We start from the raw sequence: 11918 nt of genomic DNA on the forward strand, positions 1-11918 counted from the left end.
GCCTTTTAAAGAGAATTTTATTTGAGTGGTTCTTACAAAGATTGTTGCAATATGAAAGTCATTTGTTTGATAGAAATATCAAGCTGTCTTGTCAAACACACTGAAGTAACCCAAAAATATATTTCAGAGCTCACAGAGCTTAAAAAGAGCAAAGATTATATATGCAACCAGACAAAACCTATTTCTGCATTTCCTATTTCTTACTCAGACTGCTTTGCTCACCAGACTGTCACTGAACATCTTGAGGAAATGCAGGGATCATTTTGTTTGGAATCTTAGACACACCAGAACACATAATATTTACAAAGAAACTTTTACAGATACATTAACTGAAACGATACCATCCAGAAATGTAATTTTGGAATCTCCTTTTCTTGCCAGTTGATCAGAATGCAAGATGAGATGTTAGTCAAACAGCCCTTTTAGCTGTCTTAAATTTCCATAAACTGTCTTCCAGAAAACTCTGCTAAACCATTAACCAAATATCAACATTAGTGAAATGTAACTGCTGTGTAAAAAGTTAGGCTTCTGAAACATTAAAAACATCATTACATCCCTGTCTGCCTTTTTATGTTAAGCACATTTGTTCCCCTAGAGCTATTCCTATATCCTTAATGTAATTTTCTACATGTACACTTAAAAGGCAGAACAAGAGAACAGCTTTGTATACAGTGGGATTTGCTAGTTAGGGAGAATGAGCACACTGCATTCCTGTTAACATTTTTATTTTTTCAGTGTAACAGGAATTGTATACAAATGACAGTAGACCCTTGCCTCTTTATTTTTATCTAAATAAAAGATAACTCAAGATGAATTCTCAAGAAAAAAAAAGCTATGTACATAAAGGACTGTATTTTCCTTCATCGTCTACTTGGAACCAGTAGTTGTGTTGCTGTCATAGAGTCAGGAAAGAGGTTGTGATAAGTTGGAAGAGGTACATATGCTGCTGTTATCATTTTACCTGTTGAAAGAAACAGATACAATGGTTTAGTATCTCAAATTAATCACTCAGATAAGACCCTTAATAACAATTACTCAGAAAAAAGGTTGAACTCACCAGCAAACCACCTGCCATGCAATGCATTGACAGCAGCAATAGCTGCAGCAATTGATGGGCACTTCACATACACATTGCCCTAAAATACAACAAAAAAGGTTAAGGGTGTTGTGATATACCACATGGATTCCAACAGATTTATTCAAGATGCCTGTACAAAAATTAACTGCTCTATAAACACAACTGTTTCACAAGCTACTATATACACCTAGAATTTTGTTGAGTTTTATCCACCCAAAAACTAACCTTGCTACTATGTTTTATAATTTGAATGCTGCTTAAGAATGAAATCATGGTACCAGAATTTTCATGTTACCAGCAACATTGCTACATGATGATCTGATATAATTTAACTGTTTTCGAAGTGTCTTTATTACGGAGGGGGTGTTATTTAGTCAGTATGGTAAAGCTTCCTTCAGCAAAAAACAGAAACACCCTCTAAGGAAATACAGTGATCATAAAATACCCCCAAGTACGTGTGAAAATCAAGACAAAAGAGAAGTCAGTCTATTAAGATTAAAATACCTGAGCTGAATTTTTGTCAACATAAATATGAATAACTCCTCCATGTTTATTACATTCTTCAATCACATCATCTTTAATCTCCGTATCCCATCCAACTTCTTCTTCTCTGTAGTAAGAAAAGTATTAAGTCTATTAGAAACTACTCAAACTCAGAAAATGTTACATATATATTCTTTTATTTTTAAACGGAGGTACTGGGGATTGAACCCAGGACTTCATGCATGTTAAAATGCATTCATTCTACCACTAAGCTATACCCACCTCCCTTATATATTCTAATTTGTATTTAAAAATCTTACATGTGTTCTTTTAATTTAAAGAAAATCATTGCTGTTTAACATTTACAAAGCAGTGATTTACTGGCATCTACAAGACACTTATACCAAGCTTATCACCATTTCATAGGCCTGAGAAAAGTATAATGGGGACACAAACAGAAACAAACTTCACAGAAAACTACTAGCTATAAGTTGAAAGCAAAATCTGCATAGCTTTAATTCAATTCCAACCTTACAAACACAAAGGAAATAATTATATGCATAAAATTACTACACAAAAGGATCAATACTATCAAACGTGTTAAAACAATCTAAACGTTAACTCAGACAATTTAAACATTATTGCTTTCACAACATACCCTCTTGAACTTGATGGAAGTAAATTACTTCTTTATTAGAGTTTTTTTCTTTTAATGGGGGGAGGTAATTAAGTTTGTTTTTTGTTTGTTTATGTAATGGAGATACCGGGAATTGAAGCCGGGACCTCATACATGCTAGGCATGCACTCTACCACAGAGCTATTCCCCCGCCCCGAAGTAAATTACTTACGTTTGAGGGTTAAACATGTTAGACAGCTGGAAACACTGTGTTGCAAGAGGTTGAACAGAGGCAGCTGCAGCTAATGCTGAAGCTAAAAAAAATGAGAGAGAGAGAATCAGTTTCATGGAAAGCGCACAGGAATATCCCTGATAAATAAAACAAGGCCAAGTATAACCACTTGACCCAAAGTGCGACACTAAGGTCGTCAGTCCCTTCACTAACTTACCATATTTACAATGCTATCAAATATCAATGTATGTAACAATGCCCCATTTAAGTTGCCAGAAAACTGAGGCCACACAATATTTGAAATAGCTGATCTTGAACTTCAAGTGGGCACTTTATTTTTAGAAGGGAAATCCTTAAATGTAATGAAAATTCTTTCCATTACACAAATATCAATACAAATCAATCCAGAAAAGTAAAGATTGATTTTGTAAGACTGCTAGAGTTATAATCTGAGAAGCAGGGATGGCGAAAAGACATTCTTTAAAATTGCAACTAAATCTATACTCTGTTGTATTTCTTAGGTTTCTGCCCATTAATAGTTACATATTTTCTTTTCATTTTTAAATAGAGGTACTGTGGATCGAACACAAGACCTCGGGCATGCTAAGCCTATGCTCTACCACTGAGTTATTTTATTTCCCTCCCCCCTCATATTTCCTTCTAAATATATAAACATTATAAAAGGATGTAGTTTTAAAAATAATATACATAAAATAATTCAAGCATTCAAGACATTCTAGGACTGTAAAACCTATTACAAAATCAAATGTTGAAATGACTGGGTTTGTTTTAGCAGGACTAAACACTACGAAGAGCAACATGTATATACCAGTAACAGTCATTGTTAAAAATTTTTTAAAAACTACTGGACACTAATATTTAGGAGGAAACTTAAACCTCTATTGGTTTTAAGTTTGAAGTGAGGCCATTTTTTAAGATAGTTGCTCCACTGCTTTAATGTGATTTAGAAAACATTACCAGTCGATGTTTCTTACAAAACTCACCGTAATCATAATATTTGACCAAAGTTCATTCCAATACATAACAATAACCAAAGCTAAGGATAAAACAATGCATTAGAAATTATGGTAATTAAAATGGATGATCACCTGAGAAGTATCAGAAATATTCCACTGAATAAAAATTAGGGCTGCGCATGAAATACATCATAAAAAACTGATCGTTTCTCATAGAGTAAGTGCTTTTTGCTTCTTTAACTTTACTTCAATAAATAAGTATCTTTCATGAAACTTTGTAACAAAAATGCTAAAATAACTAACATGCCAAACTCTACTGGAGAAAAATATCCAACTGTGCTTGTATGACAATTAAGGTAAAATGAAGCCTACTGTGTATCTTATCATAAACAAATTAAAGTATGCTTGGGAAAAAATTTCAGAGGTCATTATATGGTATGAATACTGAAATGTATTAGAAAATGTATGATGGAAATATTCCAACTCAACGTAGATGAATGCAGAACACAATTAATTCAGAACAGAAATATAACTACTAGGAAAATCCACCACTTTTATTTTTAAAAATCTGTTAGGAAAAAAAGGATTGAGCACAATTGTCTTATATGCTGGAAAAATTAAAATATACATTGAATTCCAATCAAAGAACAAGGACAGACCTTTATAATGCAAAATCGTTTTCGTAACCAATATTAACTATATCCTATAAGATACTAAATTTGCTCCATTAAGTAACAGCAATTTTATTAAAAACTAGCATATTTTATCAATTATTTCAATCTGAAATCTGCATGCAATTTAGTTCAGGATAATCTTCTCATTACTTGGTACTGCTTATACAAATCACTGGAGTTAGAACCAGTTTTTCCTAACCTTGTATTAATTTTACAGACTCCATATTCTGAAAGATTTGTCTACTAAAATGACAAATTTCATTTTCTGACATCTATATAAAACTTACAATCAGAACACAAAGATAACAAAGAAAGCTGAAAATAACTGTGAGCAAGCTAAAGCAAAAAAAAAAAGCATGGATATTTATCATCTTTATCCATGTAATTCTTAGTAATGATTTGGGATTAGGCCTTCTAAATATGAATTACCAGATAGCTTACTGGTAGTGACACTGTATGTCATTTTGACAAAGTTGGGCCCAAAATACAAACTACAACAATAATCATATAATAAATGTATACAAGTATGTCTTGCTATATTCACATCCACTTCAAAAACAAATAAAAAACTTAACTCACCTTCAGTCTGTTGGGAAAGTCTTGTTTGCAAATCTATAACAAAAGAGAATTCTACAGCTCAGTGCAGGAACAATGAAGAGCCTCAACTAACAGGGTAAATGTCAGGAAAGCATTAATAAAAGAGGACTATAGTAGCAGGGTTTATAAAAATGAACTTATAGTAAAACCTGGCAGCCAAACCTCCTTCCCCATTCCTCATTGACAAGGCTTTGGGGCCTTTTTCTTTCCTCCTATCCTAAGAAACTAATGCCTCTCTCTTCCTATTCCTAGTACTCTTCCACATCTCAAATTCATTCCACTATACTACTCTTTACTTGGGAATAATGGGAAATGGGGAAAGGGAAGCACACCGGTCAGAAAATGCATGAAAACCCTGATCTTGAGAATTCAATTCCAAGTACTTGGGATATTCAACTATGTATTTTTCTACTAGTAGCAGTAAGCATTTTAAACTTTAGAAGTTTATAATAAAACAGTAAATACTGGAACAGCATACATCCAATACCTATAAACACTTTCAATAATCTACCAACTAAGTAGCAAGAATATTACCAGTGAGAAAGACACCATTGTAACCATATGTATATATTATTTTTAAAATTCTTTTAAATTTTAAGTTGTCAAGTCCAGCCTGGAAAGGTGGCAGTTTTATTAGGTCTAGTTTCCTGGTCTATTCTGGAAATTTAAAGAGGCAGGAATTAAATTTAATGAGATTTACTATAATTTATGAAATATAAAAAATTTTAAGCATCTAATCTGTACTAAAACAGAATGGTGATTTCTACCAATATATTTTCACTTCTCATTAACATTTTGTATTAGAGAGCAAATAGCCGCCAGCAAGTGAAAACACCAAGTCTGAATATAAAGAAAATGTCATATATTGGTGAAGTTATCTTGAAGTATACAACATAGAAACTATTTAGACTCAGTAACCTAATTTTAAAGAAGTAACATGTGATTCAATTGCAGTACTCTACTATGATTTCGGTTTCTTTCCGAGTACAGAAAAATCATAAAACATGGGCAAAAATGAAAAGGGACCTGCAGCCCAAGTTATATGGGGATGTAAGAATACCTGGGTCCTAGGTGCTCAAAATTGGCATCTCAGGGAGCTGAAGAAATGTAACTGATGTATACTGAAGGAACTTGAAGATATGACCATAGGAACACTGTCAATAAACTTTAAATTATAACAGTGTCTTTTTTTTTCCTAAAATGGGAAAAAATGTATAGACATCAGAAATCCATGCTATACGAAGTGTATATAAATCCCTAGCAAAATTTAAAAAAGGACTCTTCAGGTCATTTGTGACAAGTTAGGAAACAAAGCATGGGTTTCATAAAGGTAAGAACTAACTTATTTTAGAAAGACCTGTTAAACTTCCAGAATAAGGACGTGGATATAGTGATGAGCCACTCTTGGTTTCAAAAAACAACTTTAAAGGACTTGGGGGACAACAGTCAGTGGTTTATTGAATCTCAACAAGGAATGTATAAGGTTTTAATGAAGACTCAATGGAAAAAAATACCCAGTTATATAAATATTTACCTAAAAATTAAGTTTTGATTAATTTGGTAGTAATTGCAATTAATAACTCAGTAGTAATTACAATTTTAAGAAAACAAACTGTTAAAACCCTCTATCAATAAACACTAAAAAAAGGGGAATATAACAAAATACATAAATAAATGGCTATTTTAAGAATAATCCGTATGGACATTTAGAATTTTCAGCCTTAATACTATGAACTACACAGTGAGTGTGCCTAGGGAAATGTGGCCATTCTTTATTCATCATAGAATAATGGCTGAGGGAAATAACAATGTCTGACACTGAAAATCTTCAATTAGGCGAAGATACTATTTACGAATCAATCAACATATTTGATACAGCATCCAAGATATAACATAGAATTGTTTAGAAATGAAATCATAGGTCTTTTTAAAAAATTTTATTTGACCCCATGCATCCTAAGCACTTGCTCTATCAACTGAGCTATACCCCTACCTCCAAAATCATTTCTTTGCATTAAATCCCTAAAGGCAGGGAACAAATCTTGTTCACTAGCTGCTAGTGAAATACCTAGAATACAGTAAACAATCAAGCATTTCTCAAAATTATTGAAAGAATGACCTGAACAATGGGAAGCAATACAGGGATAAAGTTTTCAGATAAAATAGTAACTTTCAAACCAGACTAGGATGTATTTCTGGAAGTGATGGGTTTCCTTTAGTATCTTCAATTACAGCAAGTAGCATTCTATGAATACTTGTTCACTGTAAAGAAATTAAACGTCTAATACTTGTTTAAAAGTCAAAATAAAGAAAACAATTCAGGGAAATGGAGTCACCAAATGACTCATAAATACAGAAATGCACTAATAGTTATAATGTGTCTTCTCATAGTGATACACTAGATGGTTTTATCAGTAATTTTAAAGAACTACCTGTAAGATTTCAAAATAAATCATACAGTTTGACAGGAAGCACAAGACCCTAAAGGCAAATATTCTAAAATACTTAAACTCTCAGATATCCACTGAAAAAAAGGAAGCCACCCACTAAAGGAGGAAAGAGCCCACTACCTCTGAATAGTAAAGAATAATATAAAAGCAGAAATCATCTTCTCCTTTAATTAATGGCTTTTCAATTTAAAAGGAAATCATGAAGCAAACTCATGGAATTTTTTGTATAAGCAGTTGCAGTACTAATGATCTTATACATTTTACATACTGACAGTCTCACTTTATAGATAAGAACAAAGGACTAATTTATAATAGAAAATTGCCATACTTTCTTGGCTAACTCCTGTCCTTAACATCTCAAAATTTAATGCTATTCTAGCTCATCCATTTGGATTATCAAAGTTTAGAAAAGCAAATTTCAGGTTACTGAGCCACAAAAGAAAACAGTAAGTTTCATTAACTGAACCCATTGTTACATAATTGTAATAAATTGTCAATTCTCTCCTTCTACTGCCCTCTCCAGGAACTTCATTCCCTAACTCAAAATCTCAAAAGACCTCTCAACAACTGGGGGTTAGGGACACGGACCATCTGAGCAGTTGAAAATTCTCAGGTAACTTAATAGTCGGCCCTCCATATCCTTGGTCATTTTGCATTCACGGATTAAGCCAGCCATAGATCACATAGTGCCGTAGTTATTTACTATTGAAAAACTCCGCCTATAAGTGAATCCTTGCCATTCAAACCCATGCTGTTCAAGGGTCAACTATATAGTATATACTAGTTAGGAAAGTAGTTTTTTCTGTACTCTTTAATATTGTAATTATTTTAAATAAAGCTTTATTTAAAGGCATCTTGTAGGTTTCTAAATTCAAAACATTAAAAACACCACATTTTTCCTTTGAAACAATATGAACTGAGTCTTCAAAAAATGATTTATCTAAAAAGATTTTACTTATAGTAATTTCAACTAAAAGTTGGTATGCAGGGTTCAAAACTACCCTGACAGTTTATTATGATCAGTGGATAATTATGTCCTGTATCTTTACTCCTCTTACCTGAACTCTTGAAATTTAGACTAAAAGTACTTGATGAATTGAATTCTCAGTAAGTCCTTTTAAATGCAAAAATTTGGCAAATTTTCGAATTAGGTGAAAAAACAATGATTTCAAATAGAAAAGATTCAATTCCTACCTGCCACAGCACCAAATGCCAAAGAGCCACTCATTTGCAAAGCTTGCTGTGCTGCCGGTGGGATCTGCAAACCTGTACCTGTAAAAGAATAGGTCTTAAAAAAAGTCCCTGCTTTGTTAAGAGCAGGAAAATTCTAGTTTTCTGGGTACTTAATATCAAAGTCACCTCCAAAGTTAAACAAATTACAGTGCTCTGTCGGTAGCTGTGAGGGTGAGATTGTTTCCAGGACCCACTCCCCGATATAAAAATCCACAAATGCTTAAGGCCCTTATGTAAAATGGTGTGGTGTAGTCTGCCCTCTGTATTCACAGATGCAGAACCCGCAGATAACGAGGGCCAATATAGTACAAGCAGGACATTGTATAAGCACTGTAATGAAATTTATTCTCAAGTATGATGATATAATTATTACAGAAAAAGAATCCTGTAACATACGGTGTGGTACTCAAACAGCACTATCATAAAAGTTCCATTAAAACTTCAAAGCAAGGAATTTCACCTACAAAACCACATATGCTGCCCAAGAAAAATAAAGTTAACCCCAAAATAAGAAAAATCATTTTCTATTATTAGTCTGCATGGTTACCTTTCTCATTAATATACTCAGAACAATTCACAACACTAGGAAAAACATACCCTCTGCGAGTCTTGCCATTAATTGGAGACGACCAGTTGTTCCCAAGTCAATTCCAGTCCTTTCTAGTTCATCACTGTCCAAAAACGAGCTAGCACTGGAAGCATCAGTACGTTCAGTAACATGACCAACCTTCATTGGCCTTCCTGCTAGCTCAAATCCATTTAGTTGTTCCAAAGCTTTCTTGGCACATTCTGAATCAGAAAACTATATAATTGAGAGGGGGATAAAAAAGCCCAGTGTATTAGGTTAGTTATATACATAAGGTAAAGAAACACTTACTTATTAAATCTAGTATACTCAATAATTACATCTGGAAAGATTATAGATAAAGTAGAAATTCTAACCTATAAGTAATATAACCTCAATGATCAGACCACAAAAGCTCATGCATATTAGATTTATTGATATGGTGTAAATGGCAAGGTATCATCAACTAATGATGCTTGTCTTTGGGAATATAGAATCTTAGCAACAAAATGTGAGAAGTAATTTTTCAAACTTCAAAACCCTTTTTAATATGCTGGGATGAAGTAAAATGGTGATTAAGAGTGAACTACTCAGAAAAATTAAAAGTTCACTCAGATTTTTAATATAAAATTTGATTTTTAATACAAAATCCTGGATCAAGTTTTATTGCCAATTAAACAGATACTATTCTTTGTTTCAGGATGCAGACAAAATGAAACTTTAATTCACACAATCTGGTTTTATTTTAATGGAAGAAAGGGCTATACTGTCACTAATTTCACAGCTTCATCTTTCATCAGAATATTTAATTGTTTAAAAATAATTCTGCTTCCATTAACTGAGATAGGAACAAACAGTAGTTAAAAATGTAACATTCACAAACACACAGGACCATGTAAACTTACATAATCTAGCTTTGCATACATAGTAAACAGTAAATCATAGTTAACAGTTTACATTTAGTTTGTGTTAAAAATTGAAGTAAAATGCTTTGCAAAATATGCCTTGTTTACTTAACATTTAGTAGTGTTCTAGTGAAAATATGCCCACTGTGCAGATAATTCAAGCACTAAGCCTGTTATATATAACACTAAATACTTAAGATAATAAGAATGAAATATTCATAATATAAATCCCCTGACCATGCTAATGTTACTAGAAACAAAATAATATGTTGGGTGTTTCATAAATAACTTCTCTTCTTTCACCAATACACACTGAGGTAGATAAAATTTCACTGACCAATGAAACAGGTTCTCATCACTACAGAATAGGTTTACACTTTATTTAAATTTGGATATAATACACAATTGTTATTTCTTTTTGTTTGGGGTTTTTGGGGGGGAGGGGTAAAATAGGTTTGTTTATTAAATTTTATAATACAGGTAACTAGGGATTTAACCCAGGATCTCCTGTATGCTAAGCACACACACTCTACCACTGAGGTATATATACCCTCACCCCTAACAATTGTTATTTCTTCATAAAAACTGGGACATTTAAAAAAAAAACTTGTCTATAATAGCAGCATTCGCGACAACCATCTGTATTTTAAACTGAAAATGTTTTGTGTTTTTTTGTTTCAGTTTTAGGGCAGGGAGGTCATTAGGTTTATTTACTTACTTTAATGGTGGTCTTGGGGATTGAACCCAGGACCTTGGGCATGCTAAGTGAAAATGTGTTTACAGCATTTTCCAAGGTTAGAAAATAATTTGAAAAACTGCTATCATGTAACTAGATTGCATCATGAAATAATACATAAAAGTTTATTTTTAAATGGGCACCTCCATTCACAATTATTCAAGCTGCCACCTTATACTCTATTCAGGGACTGGACTTCAAGGACAGCCACAAACACTTATAATAAAGCAATTCTGGTCACTGCTGTGCGTTATGTCCATATAAAACAATTTTAAGTAAAATATGATTACAAGAGACCTTCATGCAACTGACAGGAATGTGTCACAAGAGTTAAACTGAAGAATTCATAAAGGAGTGATTGACTTTAGTTATATGAAGAGCTGACTAAACAGACTGATCATATACAGGACAGTAAACTGCTTAATGTTTCACATTTGGTGGACACTTACAGCTACAAAGAATTGGCTACTAACAGTAAACTGATTCAAATCACTTGAAAATATTAACCATACCTCCTGCTCATTATCAATACCTAATGAAATTTTACACTACACTACTTGGGTCAAAAACTTTTACATTATGTTATTCATGCTAACTGCTTACCGTAATAAATCCATATCCCTTGGATCGACCTGTTTCACTATCCATCATGAGCTGGATACTTTCAATCTAAACATGAAAATTACAATTATCATTTAAGTAAAAAGGGGCAAAAGTATTTTATTCCTTGAAACATGACTAAAAAAATGTCTCCTCCTAAAAAATAATTAAAAGTCTATCACAATCCCTCATACCCAAAATATCTTCTACAGGCCTAGAAACTTCCTAAACAAGTTATACACTGGGAAATATTAGACAATCCTAAGTCTTTTGCACCAAAAACCACTAAAAATCTGAAATCCCTTGTAAAATACAATCAGCTAGAAATGAAATCAACGTGTTTCCTTCCCATTATGCTAAAGAAAAAAAAAAAAAAACCACCAAACAAAAAACCCAGCAAATGTTAATTCTCAATTATGCCAGACATGATAAATTGCCTAAAATGATGGAGTAACTAAAAATAACATAGGATGTGCTTGATGGCTGCACAACCCTGTGAATATGATACAAAGCAATGACTGTTCACCGTAAATGAATGAATTTTATCAATTACACCATAGCACTCCAATAAAGTAGGCCACACATAAAAAGCATGAAAAATTAAAATACAGCACCCATACGTTGTACTTCTTCCTATTCTGGTTATTTCAAAATAGTATTCATTTTGTAATGACTGACCAACTCATACAATTATGGTTTTGCACCATTAGTATGCATTTATGCCCAATAAAGCACCCACAAAAATCAGCACCAAAACTGTTATCAATACTGA

At 32.8% G+C, this 11918-nt stretch overlaps 1 protein-coding gene across 7 annotated transcripts in view; it reads right to left on the reverse strand.

Annotated features, from left to right (window-relative positions):
* Nucleotides 1-11918, reverse strand: part of RBM39 (RNA binding motif protein 39) — a 28094-nt gene continuing 16176 nt past the window's right edge. For 5 of the 7 annotated variants that reach the window (XM_010960788.3, XM_010960786.2, XM_074347219.1 and 2 more), the window contains 8 exons: nucleotides 11150-11215; nucleotides 8938-9142; nucleotides 8302-8379; nucleotides 4640-4690; nucleotides 2410-2491; nucleotides 1583-1688; nucleotides 1058-1136; nucleotides 1-961 (listed from right to left, as the gene is read on the reverse strand). In XM_010960788.3, the coding sequence (XP_010959090.1) occupies nucleotides 861-961; nucleotides 1058-1136; nucleotides 1583-1688; nucleotides 2410-2491; nucleotides 4640-4690; nucleotides 8302-8379; nucleotides 8938-9142; nucleotides 11150-11215 (768 nt within the window). In that variant the 3' untranslated portion in view covers nucleotides 1-860. The remainder of the gene's footprint in view (nucleotides 962-1057; nucleotides 1137-1582; nucleotides 1689-2409; nucleotides 2492-4639; nucleotides 4691-8301; nucleotides 8380-8937; nucleotides 9143-11149; nucleotides 11216-11918) is intronic. The other 2 variants (XM_010960789.3, XM_010960787.3) reach the window with 1 other exon arrangement.

Source organism: Camelus bactrianus, chromosome 19 (assembly GCF_048773025.1).
Source record: "Camelus bactrianus isolate YW-2024 breed Bactrian camel chromosome 19, ASM4877302v1, whole genome shotgun sequence".
Classification (NCBI taxonomy): domain Eukaryota; kingdom Metazoa; phylum Chordata; class Mammalia; order Artiodactyla; family Camelidae; genus Camelus; species Camelus bactrianus.